General features: G+C 43.0%; 1 protein-coding gene and 1 long non-coding RNA gene across 3 annotated transcripts in view; one reads left to right on the top strand and one right to left on the bottom strand.

Annotated features, from left to right (window-relative positions):
- LOC138804636 (uncharacterized) overlaps positions 1-11,668 on the bottom strand; it is a 29,988-nt gene extending 18,320 nt beyond the window's left edge. Inside the window, exons 1-2 of the long non-coding RNA XR_011365309.1 lie at positions 11,277-11,668; positions 9,990-10,067 (exon numbers count right to left, since the gene is read on the bottom strand). This is a non-coding gene — a long non-coding RNA (uncharacterized lncRNA). The remainder of the gene's footprint in view (positions 1-9,989; positions 10,068-11,276) is intronic.
- A 9-nt stretch (positions 11,669-11,677) lies between these two features.
- Alms1 (ALMS1 centrosome and basal body associated protein) overlaps positions 11,678-14,025 on the top strand; it is a 144,503-nt gene continuing 142,155 nt past the window's right edge. For both annotated transcript variants that reach the window (XM_069988979.1, XM_069988980.1), the window contains exon 1: positions 11,678-12,216. In XM_069988979.1, the coding sequence (XP_069845080.1) occupies positions 11,755-12,216 (462 nt within the window). In that variant the 5' untranslated portion in view covers positions 11,678-11,754. The remainder of the gene's footprint in view (positions 12,217-14,025) is intronic.

Here is a 14,025-nt window from a genome sequence, read left to right on the forward strand (position 1 = left end):
ATCTTTTCGTCAATGAATGTGATAGACACAACATACACTGAGATATAAGCTGTGCTTAGTACGGTAATTACAGTTAATAATGGTGCATTGTATGTTTCAAAATAGCTACAAATGTTTTCACCACAAATGATGTATTTAAAGTTGTAGATATGCTAAGTTCCCTGTGTACATGAATTTACATATCATATTGTATTCCACAAATATATATATGTATATATATATATATATATATATACTTATTATCCATCTATTATCCATCAATCAAAATTTAAAAAAAGAGGGGAGGGAAAAGATGGTAGGGGAAAAACAAAGGAGGGGATAATAATGCTTGATAGGAAATGTACTCATTACCTTACTCATGTAACTGTAACCCCTCTGTGCAGTATCTTTACAATAAAAAATACATATTAAAATTTTTTTAAAAGAATATTCACTATATATAAAAGAAGGACACATTCCAGAAAGTCTTTTGTAATTTCTCAGAGCTCCCTCTTCTGTTGCTTTTGTGTAGTGTTGAAAACAAAAGTGATTGGCTCTGGGATTTTCTGACATTGTTACCCTCCTTGATTTATATCTAGTTTTTCTATTTCTTCATAGTATTTGGGACACAATTTTGTTGTTGTTGTTGTTGGTCTTGGGGCTTGATCTCTGGGCTTGGGCACTGTCCCTGAGCTCTTCAGCTCAAGGTGGGCGCTCTACCACTTGAGCCACAGTGCCACTTTTGGTTTTCTAGTGTTTTTTATTGGAGATAACAGTCTAACAGAGTTTCCTGCTTGGGCTGGCTTTGAACCGTGATCCTCAGATCTCAGCCTTCTGAGTAACTAGGATTACAGGCATGAGCCACTGGCGCCCAGCTTGGGACACAATTTTTTAAATTAGTTTCTCTGAATTTCAAATTTAAGCATCCTGTAATTTTATTTGCTACATCTGGCAATCTTCACTATAAATATTTAAATATGCTTTGATTTTGCTACTTAGTTGTTCTGTTGTTTTTATGTAGAGAATTGTAGAAACTAGAAAACTAGCTGTGAGTACCATTGCCTCCTTCCCAGAATCATTCATGTAATTAACAAGCTGACTAGAATTCTTTTGCTGTTGTTCTTGTTGATCATGGGTCTTGAACTCAAGGACTGGGCATTGTCCCTGAACTTTCCTGCTCAAGGCCAGCACTCTACCACTTTGAGTTAAAGTTGAACCTGAGTTTTCTGATAGTTAATTGGTGATTAGGGTCTCACAGATTTTCATGCCTGGGCTGGCTTTGAACTGTGATCATCAGATCTCAGCCTTCTAAATTACTAGGATTATAGGTGTGAGCCACCAGCGCCTAGCTTTTTCTTTTTCCTTCTCTCCATGTCTTCTTCTCTACTTCACACTTACATATCACCCTTATAACCTATGTCCTAAGCATACTGTGCATTTTTCTCTGTCCTTATGTTTATATAATACTCATAAGTATATATATTCATTTTATCAATCAAAAAGATTCCAAAGATCATACCATATACACTTTTTGTTTATTTTGCTTTTCTTAGTGAGCAACAGCTTGAAGAAATTCCTCTGAGTCACTGCCCAGACCTCTATTTCTTTTATTACTTTTTCCCAGTGGTACTGGGGTTTGAACTCAGGGCTTCATGCTTTACAGGCTGGCACTCCTACTGTTTGACCTTACTTATAGCCTTTTTGGTTTGTTTTTTGTAGTAGGGTCTCAATATTCCCTGGACTGACCTGGACCTCAGTCATTCCCAATATGGCTGGGATGACAGGCAAACATCACTATACTGTTGTTTTTTTCCTGTTGACCTAGCTGGCTTTGAACCACAATCTTCTTGATCTCAGCCTTCCCAGTGATTAGGACTGGCAAACAATGACTTGTTGCAATTGCAGTGATAGACTATGTAAAAAGGTCACAAGGTCATTTGGCTGGCAACAACAACAACAACAACAAAAAGATAAGAAAAGAGCAAAGTTTTCTCTTCTTGCCCCAAGGTATAATTAGAGAACCAGGGAGTTCCTATGGCTGTCCTAAAAGCATGTCTTCTTGTAGTCCCACATGGATGTTAGCTGGCTTCATGGATTGACAGAGACTGACTATATCGTCCTGCCTGATCTTTTAGGTTAAAGCTAGGGCATTGATTGGTTATGAAATGGTGCTATAAGAATTGGAATGGAGAAATTTGGGCAGATCTGGCTGGTAGCAATTACTTCAAACTCCACTGAGCCTCTCTCTTCACATTAGAACCCTCTCCCCTTAATCCCCCTCCCCCACACTTGTTCCTGTCCTGCTTGGAGCATTTGTTACTGCCTCTCCTAAGATGTTCACTTGCAAGTGAATGCCAGTTCTCACACCAACCCCATCTCCTTTCATTGTAGCAAAATACATGTCATGTTGTCCCATCTCCCAGAGGACTAATTACAAAGTCAAGCCCTACTTAGCAAACAAATTTCATGTTTTATAATTTTGTTTCAATAAGACATGAATAATACTTACAATATGGTAACCTCTTTGTATAACATTTTAATAATAATAGTCATATTAAAAATATAAAATTATAGTATAATATATGTGGACAGAGTCCAAAAATTAGGAATACACTGGCTTGAATTAATTTTAGAGAATTTGATTGCTTGGTTGACTAGAACTTGATGTGGTCTAGTCAACTTGCAATATAGGAAACAGGAACTCATAGCAAAATATGGTCTAGAGAAATCCAAAGATGGGTATTTTGGAATTTTGCAGTGGATTCGTCAAATGTAGATCGGTTACTTACTCCCTAAGTAACTGAATAAATAAATAAACTACTTAAGAAGACTCCAAGAGTTTTCCTTTCATTTGGCTCAGAAAAATAAAAGTGGGGGGGGAAAAGATGGAAATGGAAAAGAGAAAAATCAGACAGGGATTCTGCTATCACAATTTATTCTTTTTATTTTTTTCTTCAAACCCAAGTTTAAACTCAGGGCTTTGGACTTGTTTGGCTTGCTTGTTTGGCTAACACTCTACCACTTACCTCCAGCCCTGCTGATTATTTTGGAGATAAAACCTCCTGGATGTCTTTTGCTTCTACAGGATTCAAACAGAGATCCTCTAGATCTCAGCTTCCTGAGAAACTAGGATTACAGGTACTGTGGCCCAACCTGAAATAATATGCTTTCATTTCAGTAGAGCTGGTCACATCCCACAGTAGCAGAGGCCACAGAGTGATACTTACCCAATAGAAGAAAGTGGATTTGGCTGCTTAATAGGCAACAGGGCCAGATTGACAGTTGAAATAGTTTGATTGATAGGAAACTCTGATGTAGCTCACATGGGCATACAGACCACCAAAACAGACAGTCCACTAAGATTCTACTCAAACAGTAAAACTACATCTCTCTCTCTATATATATGTACATATATTTACTATTTGATATATATACATATATATCAACCTTTAGGTGTATGAAAAGAGTTCTGACTTAAACTATCATAATAAAAAGTCACAGCCTCTCTCTCTTTTCCCACCTCTGAATCAGTTCAAAGTCTAGGATCTGTTGAATGAAGGAGAAATTGGGACCCTTGAATTTTATGCTAACTTAATTAGATATAGCAACTCTATTCCTAATCTTTCCCCAAAGGGACGTATGCCTATTCACCATAGTAACTGTACCTGGGGAGAGAAAAATATCCAGACCTCTCAGGAATTATAAATAATTGGCTCTGAGTTAAAGTACATCCCTGAGGGATTCGTCATTCAGGGTGGGACGTTGTTTTGAGTGTCAAATGATGAAATGTGGGTTAGTATTATTTTCAATAAGTCTTCAAATACAATAAGTCTTAAGTTTATTTTCCTAATTTTTTTTTGTCGGTTATGGGGCTTGAACTCTGGGCTTGGGCGCTATCCCTCAGCTCTTAGAAGGCAGCAAGATCCCCCTAGAGTGACCTTCAGGTCTGAGAAACTGTCAAGACCCCTTATCTACTACTTGGGCAGTAGCCATAAATCCTAGCCTGCCGTGATGGGACCCTGGTCCACAGGTCCACACCGGGGTCTCTGCCTCTTAGCCCCAGGAGGTTATTAAGGTCACCTGACACAATAGCCAGCACTTATTCACTCTTATGAGAAGAGGTCTTGCCTGTCCCTTTACTGACAATGAACCTTTTCTTTGTTCTTTGTACCTGGATGCTGTGTGGTTTTCTGGCAAAATCTAATATAGTCTAACAATCTATCTACACAGCCATATACACATGCATGTACATAGAGAAAATAAAACTTCTACATATACCATAAACTTTTATCATTTTTTCTGATTATAAAAGCATAGAAATGAAGCTATTAAAGGATTAATTTAGCCATCAATGGAAATGATTCATCCTAAGGCAATGTTGCCACCAGGAGCCAAATGCAAGTTATAATCAGCTTCCCTCCCAACAACACAAACACATGCACTTCACTTTCTGCCCACCTAGTACCTTCAGGAGTCTGCTGGGAGGGGAAATCAAAAGTTCTTCAATAGGGGCTGGGAAGGTGGCTCAGTGGTAGAGTGCTTGCCTTGCATGCATGAGGCCCTGGGTTCGATTCTTCAGCAACACATAAACAGAAAAAGCTGGAAGTGGTGCTGTGGCTCAAGTGGTAGAGTGTCAGCCTTGAGCTGAAGAGCTGAGGGACAGGCACCCACACCCAGAGTTCAGGCCCCAAGACCGGAAAAAAAAAAAAAAAGTTCTCCAATAGGCAGACATCTGTATCAGCTCCATTGGAAACCAAATCCAGCCCAACAGTTCTATTCAGAACCTTATTCAATTTAATCTTCATTTGACAATGTCCACCAAGCAGCATCTTAATATGTCAAAGACTGTTTTAGGGACTAGACACACAATAGTAGGTAAAAAGAGACAAAATCCCTTCTATCATGGAGCTTGCATTCCAGTGATGAGAGGAGGTAGATAAGAAACAGATGTTGGATTAAGTGTTAAGAAAAGTAAAGCATGGGTGAGTGTACTGAGTTGTCAGGGTTCTTTCTAATAGAATGAGCAGACTATAGAAGTAGTTCTGGCAGGGCTGGGAAGGTGGCTCAGTTGTAGAGCGCTTGCCTTGCATGCATGAGGCCCTGAGTTTGATTCCTCAGCACCACATAAGCAAAAAGAAAAAAGCCAGAAGTGGCACTGTGGCTCAAGTGGTAGAGCGCTAGCCTTGAGCTGAAGAGCTGAGGGACAGCGCCCAGGCCCAGAGTTCAGGCCCCACGACTGGACCCAAAAAAAAAAAAAAAAAAAAAAAAAAAGAAGTAGTTCTGGCAGTGAGAAGAGCAGGCACAAGGGCCCTGAAGTGGAAGTGCTTTTTACAAGTTTAGGAACAGTGAGGGGGTTGGCATGGCTGAAGTGGGGCAGGTGAAGATGGCAGTAATTAGGATAAGAGACATCTACATGGGAGAGATCCTGTAGGTTGTTCTAGCCATAACACTAAGACTATAGAGTAACGTGCATAGACAGTTCAGGGTTTAAACACATCACTTTTCCTCTCATCTGTATGATGTATGATGGAAACCATGACTAAACTTTTTTCAGCAACAATCCCAGAAATGCAGGCTCTTCCCACTTCCTTTCTGCAGAACTTTTAGATGCCTCTTTCTGTGAGTCTCATCCTCCATTTCTGTTTTGTGTTACAAACTTCTTTGCCCTCCTTTGTTCTCACTTTCTCTCACACTTACCTGATACCCATCTTAATGCTGAAAATGTAGCTGCTACTTTAGGGAAGGTGGACATTTTCCCACTTCACTTAGAGCAGGATCAGAACTTGTGTGTTTTCCTACTATCCCACTGGAGGCATCTCTTCTACTATGTGGTTCAGTGGGAAGAGTACAAACTTTGTAGCCAGGGAGAACAGGCTTGAATTCTCTTTGATCATCCAGGTAGTTCTTACTGGCTGCATGATATTGGGCAAATTAACTTACTTCACCTTTTTTTGGGGGGGGAGGGGGCGGTCAGCCGTGGGGCTTGAACTCTGGGCCGAGGAACTATCCCTGAGCTATTCAGCTCAAGTCAGTGCTCTACCACTTTAGCCACAGCACCACTTCCAGTTTTCTGGTGGTTAATTGGAGATAAGAGTCTCACGGAGGGCTGGGAAGGTGGCTCAGTGGTAGAGTGCTTGCCTTGCATGCCTGAGGCCCTGGGTTCGATTCCTCAGCACCACATAAGCAAAAAGAAAAAAGCCAGAAGTAGTGCTATGGTTCAAGTGGTCGAGTGCTAGCCTTGAGCTGAAGAGCTGAGGGATAGCGCCCAGGCCCAGAGTTCAGGCCCCACGACCAGACCCCCCCCCCCAAAAAAAAAAAAAAAAAAAGAGTCTCACAGACTTTCCTGCCTGGGTTGGCTTTGAACTGTGATCCTCAGATCTCAGCCTTCTGAGTAGCTAGTATTACAGGTGTGAGCCACTAGTTCCCGGCTTACCTCACCTTTGATTTTCTCATGTGTAAAATGCATTCCCACTTTTCTTTGGAGGTTAGAGAGGGCAATGACTGTAAAATATAATATAAAATAGGCACACAAAAACCTTATTTTCTCTTTTCTCCTATCCCTTTGATAGCCACATGGCAACATCTCTCATCTTCCCATCTTGAGGTCTTTTAATAGCCACAATGGGAGATCTATTTCTAGAACTCATTCTTGTACCCATATCTTACAATCAATTCTCCACTCAGTGGCCTAAGTAAGTTTTTCAAAATGCATATTGATTACTCTTCTAGTGTTACTTATCTATTCCTTAATGCTCAATGCTATAGTTAGAATGAAATTTAAATTCCTCAGTATACCCTGTGTTCTTGATCCTTGTCTATTTATCCACCTAATTCATCAATTCTCTCCCCCTCACTCAATAACCTAATCTCCCTGGCCTTTTCTAGTGTGTGTGTGTGTGTGTGTGTGTGTGTGTGTGTGTGTGTGTGTGTGTGTGAGTGTGTGTGTGTGTGTGTGTGTGTGTGTGTGTGTCTAGCTACATTACTGACCTTTCCTTCTCTCCCTCCCTTTTTGTGCTAGTGCTGGGGGGCTTGAACTCAGGGCCTTGTTCTGTGGCTTGGCTTTTTTCTCATAGCTGTCTTTCTACCACTTGAGCCACACATCCACTTTCAGCTTTTTTGCTGGTTATTTGGTGGTACTGTGGTATGAATTCTTGTCATTGGACTGCTGGGGCATAAACTCTAACTGCTGAGTTACAACTCTAGCCTTTTTCTATTTCTGTCTGTCAATTTTTAATCAGTCCTGTTTGTCTTTAAATGGTAATTACAAAACTAGTCTTGGCTCAAAGGATCATCGTTTTCTTGATATTTACAGGGTTTCACTTTAATTTTTTTTTCTTTTTTGTGTTGATCCTGAACTTTGGGTTTGAAGTCAAGGTCTGGGCACTGATCCTGAGCTTTCTTGCTCAAGGCTAGCACTCTCCCACTTGAATCACACTTCCACTTTCTGCAGGGTTTCACTTTTTTAATATTGCTACTGAGGCTTGAATTCAGGTCCTTGCCATTTTGCTCAACTTTTCCCATTCACAGCTGGCACTCTACTACTTGAGTCATACTTCTACTTCCTACTTTTTGCTAGTTAATTGGAGTTAGAATCTTAGACTCTAATAGACTCTTAGACTCTTCCTCCTCCTCCTTCCTCCTTTTGGCCTTATTTTTGATAGGCTGACATCAAACTTGTGACCCTCCCGTCTTTGACTCCCAAGTGTTGGGACTGCAGTTGTGTGTTACTACACCCAGTTTATGACATTTTATTCAAAGAACACTCTAGGTACTCTATTTTTTGTAAGTTTTGTCTGGTCTCCCTGCTACAATATAAGCATGAGGTCTACATCTTTGTCACTCTTTTTTAAATTTATCCCAGATGGCTGATATTTTATAGGAATTCAGAAAATAAATACTGAATGAATAAATTTTACTGAAGCCAAAGTGTTGGTTCAAGATGAATGGGTTACAGTCATACCACTTCTAGGCATCTACCCTGAACAACAGGAACCAATATACAAGGACACGTGCACCTCCATGTTTAATGCAGCACTGTTCACAATAGCTAGGATATGGAAACAACCTAGATGCCCCACCACAGATGAATGGATCCAAAAATTGTGGTATCTATACACAATGGAATATTATGCAGCCATTAGAAATGACAAAATAATGGCATTTGCAGGGAAATGGATGGAGCTAGAAGGAATCATGTTGAGCGAGGTAAGCCAAGAACGAAGAGACAAACAGTACATGGTCTCCCTGATAAGTGGATGCTAAATCCAAAATGTTAGGTGATATGACAAAACTAACAGGACTTAAGAAACAAAGAACTCCCACTCATCTGGTTGAACCACTACCAAATATCCCCATGCTGCTGATCACATATATGGTATATAACATGTGAGCACCGTTATATATTACAGACTGTGATAGACAATTTGCTCCAGGAAAGTTAGAATGAACTTGTGACTTTAAATGAGCATCATTATTCCACAATACTGTGAATTTCCGGAAATTATGAAATCACTTAATCACAATCAAAAAAAAAAAAAAAAGAACCTGGGGAAGGGAGGGAGGGAGGGGATGGTAGGGGGAAAACAATGGAGGGGGTAACAATGTTCAAGAGGAAGTGTACTCATTACCTCACTCATGTAACTGTAACCCTCTGTATAGTATTTTTACAATAAAAAATTAAAAAAAAAAGAAAGGAAAAAAAATAGAGGACAGGAAAATGTGACATACAATCAAAGCAATTCAATTAAAAAAAAAAGATGAATGGGTTATAGAACAAATACAATAGAAGTACCAGGTACAACTTCAAGGGGTTATTGAAGGTTTGGAGGATACATTGGTCATATATTTGACTCTGCAGATTACACACACACACACACACACACACACACACACACACACACACACAATTGTGCAGGTACTAGGACTTGAACTCAGGGACATTTGCTGTTGCTTAGCTTTATTGGTCAAGGCTGGCCTTCTACCATTTAAGCCTCTACTTTATGCTGGTCAATTGGTCTCATGGATTTTTCTGCCCAGGCTGGCTTTGAGCCAGACAGGCATGAGCCATTGGTGTCTAACAGATTCTTTTTTGGGGGGGGTGTCCGGTCATGGGGCCTGAACTCTGGGCCTGGGTGCTGTCCCTCAGCTCTTCAGCTCAAGGCTAGCCCTCTACTTGAGCAATAGCACCACTTCTGGTTTTTTTTTTTTTTTCTGCTTATGTGGTGCTGAGGAATTGAACCCAGGGCCTCATGCATACAAGGCAAGTGCTCTACCACTGAGCCAACTTCCCAAGCCTCTCCAGCAGATTCTTAATATTCTTATTTTCCAGTTAGATGTGGTTTGAGGAATGATGGAACATATTAAAGAAAAATATATCCTTTTTATCTTAGGTCTGCAAATCAATTCAGTGGGGTGTGTGTGTGTGTGTGTGTGTGTGTGTGTGTGTGTGTATACAAATTATATAAAGGGGTTTCATTTCAACAGATCAGTTTGAGTATAATGTAGTATACCTTCTTCCATCATTCTCCCTTACTTGTTCTAACCCACTCTGTGTGTGTGTGTGTGTGTGTGTGTGTGTTTGCCAGTTGTGGGGCTTGAGCTCAGGGCCTAAGCACTGCTCCTGAGCTTCTTTTGCTCAAGGTTAGCTAGCACTGTACCACTTGAGCCACAGTGCCACTTGCTTTTTCTGTCTATGTGGTACTGGGGAACCAAACCAGAGCTTCATGCATGTTAGGCAAGTTCTGTACCACTAAGTCACATTCCCAACCCCGTTTTGTGTTTTTAATGACCCAGTTCCTTCACTTTTTCTTAAAATCTGCCTTTTGTCTTAAGGCTGAATTCCTAAACCCCAATTAAGATTACCTCCTCTACTGTTTTTTTTCTTTTACTTCTATTACTTTTGTTTATTCAGAAACTAGAGAATAGCAAGAGGTAGAGGAAGAGTAGGAGGAGGAAGGGAAGGAGAAAAGTGGTGGCAATAGATACAGGAAGAATTATTAAAGACTTTGTACCTTCTTTTATTGCCTCTTAGCTTCTAGATGAAGGGTACCACCACCCACAGACAGGATCAGGAGAGTCGTTCTTTGAACCTATGGGTAGGTTAGAATTGGAGATGCAGGAATATTATGTGGGTTGTCTGAGTCCAGGTTTTCATGTGTTCATTTAGATGTAGGACTGCTCTGGAAAATGAAAGTCAGGGACCTGAATTGTTAGTCCCAATACAGGGCTATTTTTTTTATGGTGAGGGTTCCATCCTTTCATGGGGGTCTACCCATCTTTTCTCATCTTTTGGGTTTCTGCTTTGATAGATGGTTATTACAAATGATGGTTATTTTTCCTTCTGAGTCTACCATGGACCCTTAATTTTCACTTAAACTTTTTATCTATCTATCTATCTATCTACTTACCTACCTACCTACCTACCCACGTATCTCTAGCTACGTTTGCACAGTACTTTGGAACCAGAGCTGGAATCATTAGTATGTATGGACTAGAAAAGTATGTAAGTTGAGGTGCAGTTTATGATGTCTCTAAAATTATCTTCTGTACTTTCTCACTAAAAGATTGGGGAGGTTCCCCCTGTTATCTCAGTATCTCCAGAGGTAGAAATCAGGAGGGCTACAGTTCTAGGCAAGGGTAGGCAAAGTTACTGAGACTTCCAACTCAACAAATTCATGAAACACCACATCTTGGCTGATTTTCAGCCTTGCCAAGTTTATGTCCATTTACCTAAGAGAACGACAAGTATCTGGTGAGCTATTGCACAATAATCACCAAGTTAATACTACTAAATTCCTCACATTTAGTTATTTTAATTATGGAATGTTTTTATCCACTATTAAATGGTGATCTCAGGGGCTGGGAATGTGGCTTAGTGGTAGAGTACTTGCCTAGCATTTATGAAGCTCTGGGTTTGATTCCTCAGTACCACATAAACAGAAAATGCCGGAAGTGGTGCTGTGGCTCAAGTGGTAGAGTGCTAGCCTTGAGCAAAAGCAGCTTAGGAAAAGTGCCCAGGCTCCGTGCAAGCCCCAGGACAGGGGGGAAAAAATGGTGATCTCAGGGTTTGAACTCTTGACATTTTAGATGCCAGTGCCCGGTTCTTAAACCACCTGGCTGCTACACAGTCACACAGGCACGAAAATCTTAAAAAAAAAAAATCTCTGATATTCACAGGACAATACATTGGAAACGCACTTTACAATTTGGGGGGGGGTAGTGGAGGAGGTTGGGGAAGGGATAGTAGGAGAAAAACAATGGAGGGGCTAACAATGTTCGACCAGAAATGTTCTCATTACCTCACTCATGTAACTGTAACCCTTTGGCACAGCATCTTTACAATAAACTAAAAATTAAAAAAAAACCCTCTAATTTGTGCGTGTGGTTATTCTAGGGTCCTAAGTTCCTCTCCCTTCCCTTCTCCTTTCTTCTCGCGCTGGCCCGGTGCCAGCGCCTCACGAGGAGCCCAGTCCGGGTTTATTGTGAGCTTACAGTTCTGTGAGCAAGGTCCCAGCCAATGACGAGGGTCAGGTGGGTGGTGACGTCATCGCTGGCAACCCAGTCCCGTCACCTTCCAGCCCGCCCCGCGGGGCGTCCTTAGCAACCCGCGCGCTCGCTCTTAGCCCCGCCCCGTGGGAAGCAAGGCAGTATCTGCGCTTGCGCGCGGCCGCAACCGCCAGTCAGCTTGCTTCCCCACCCTTCCCTGCCCCCTCCCCTCGCCTTCTCCTCCCCTTCCTCCTCCACCTCCACCACAGCCGCCTTAAGCGTGACGCGAACATGGAGCCTGAAGACCTGCCGTGGCCGGGCGAGCTGGAGGAGGAGGAGGAAGAGGGGGAGAAGGAAGAGGAGGAGGAAGAAAAGGCGGTGGGAGACATCGTTGCAGTGGAGGAAGACTATGTAGTGGAGGAAGACCATGCGCAGGCGGAGGACGAAGCGGTGGTAGCGGACGTAGCGGCGGAGGTCGAGCCGGCGGAGGTAGCGGAGCAGGAGGACTCAGTGAAGTCGGACGAGACGGTGCTGGTGGAGGAGGTGGAGGAAGAGGCCAGGCCGGAGTTGGACGTGGATTTCGACTTCGAGTTCCAGTCTCAGTCTCGTGAGAGTATCGACGACGAGGTGGACGACGAGGAGGAGGACGAGGAGGCCAAGGCCTGGCTGCAGGCGCCCCCCGAAGCGAGTTTCTCTCCGCCGCCGCCTCCGCGGCACAGCTACCTGACGGGCGAGCGGACCAGCGGGGAGAAGGTGAGCGGGGCCCGGACGGGGCGCGGGGCCGCGCGAGGGCCGGTCCCGCGCGCAGGGGCGCCCGGCCCCGCACTCCGGCCCTGCCTGTCACCTTGCCTGACAGGCAGCCAGCTTCGCAAGGAGTTTAGGGGTGCTGCTTGCCTCTGGGGCCCGGATTCAGCCCGGTGACTGGCCTTCTTTTCTTCCCGGATCCCCCCATCTCGGGTTTCATTTCCCCCTCTCCCCCCCTCGGTGGGCCCCCGGCCTTTTGAACCGAGGCAGCTGTTCGGAGGCGCCCCTCCCGATTCCCCAGAGCCAGTAGTTTAACGCCTGTGCAAGGAGGTGGGGCTTACGGTTTCCCGCGTTGTTCCCCAGCGAGTGGTTACCTGGGATACAGCTTGTTGGGGAGACGGGCCTGAATCCCCCAGAGTAATTAGTGAGAGGTGTCGAGAGGCTCTGCACCTTCGTTGGTAGTTATTGTGGTGGGGAACCCCAGACGTTGGGAGCGAGTTCGAATGCCAGAGTCTCCAAACACTCTGGGAAAACGAGAATCACAATGCTTTTGTGGACAAAGAAGAAAGAGCTGGGTTTAGGGGCGATCTGTGAAGATGACTTTGAAACTACCATAGATATACTGCTTTTCAAGTAGCACAACCTAGCTGGAGGAGTGAGTGGCTCAATTGGTCGAGTTTGTTTAGCTTGCCGAGTTCAGCCACGATCTTGAACTCTGGGCTTCATGCTGTTGCTTTTTTTTTTTTTTTCTTCTGCAGGCTGGCTCTCTGCGACTTCAGCCACACTTCCACTTCTGTTTTTTTTTTTTTTTTGTTTTTTGTTTTTCTTTTTTTGGTGGTTACTTGGAGATGAGATCCTCAGATCTTGACCTCCCGTAGTCTAGGATTACAGGTTTGAGTCGCCAGTGCCCGGCTGGTCTTTAACGTTTTTGTTTTTGTAGGTTGTGGGGCCTGAACGCTGGGCCTGGGCACTGTCCCTCAGCTCTTCAGCTCAAGGCTAGCACTCTACCACTTGAGCCACAGCTTTTTCTGCTTATGTGGTGCTGAGGAATCGAACCCAGGGCCTTATGCTTTTAAGGCATACACTCTACCACCGAGCAATCTTCCCAGCCCCGGTCTTTAACTTTTAATAGAGTCATGAACAGTGTTTGGAAAACTGTGCATTAATTTCCTGTTCTTCCCTTATCCCCTTCACTTATATTCTCTAGCCTCTATTCAGTGTTCAACATCTTCCAGGTTAACATTTCACAGAAGAGCCTTGTACTTTGTCAGTCTTACACCATTCTTATGAAAAATACTGGAGCCGGGCGCCCGTGGCTCACGCCTGTAATCCTAGCTACTCAGGAGACCGAGATCTGAGGATCATGGTTCAAAGCCAGCCCGGGCAGAAAGGTCCATGAGACTCTGATCTCCAATAAACCACTAGAAAACCGGAAGTGGCGCTGTGGCTAAAGTGGTGGAGCACTGGCCTTGCACTGAAGAGCTCAGGGACAGCGCCCAGGCCCAGAGTTCAAGCCCCACGACTGACCAAAAAAAAAAAAAAAAAAAAAAAAGATAAATACTGGAATGATTTTTAAGCCCTAGAACCATTATATATATGGAATTCTTTTGTGTTTGAAAATACTGAAACTTATACATCTGGATTCCTTTCAGGTTGTAATTTATGCACATAAACTTAGACTTGGGTTAGTTTTAGTAATTCGTAATTTTCCTAGAAACATCATGTTAGCAAGGATTTCTGTTTAATTATAATGCAGTGCCTCACAGTATTGTTCATTTCGTATATGATTATTTTTTCATTCCCAGTATTGTGTAATTA

This window comes from Dipodomys merriami, unplaced genomic scaffold (genome assembly GCF_024711535.1).
Source record: "Dipodomys merriami isolate MVZ:Mamm:240054 unplaced genomic scaffold, mDipMer1.0.p SCAF_37, whole genome shotgun sequence".
Lineage (NCBI taxonomy): Eukaryota > Metazoa > Chordata > Mammalia > Rodentia > Heteromyidae > Dipodomys > Dipodomys merriami.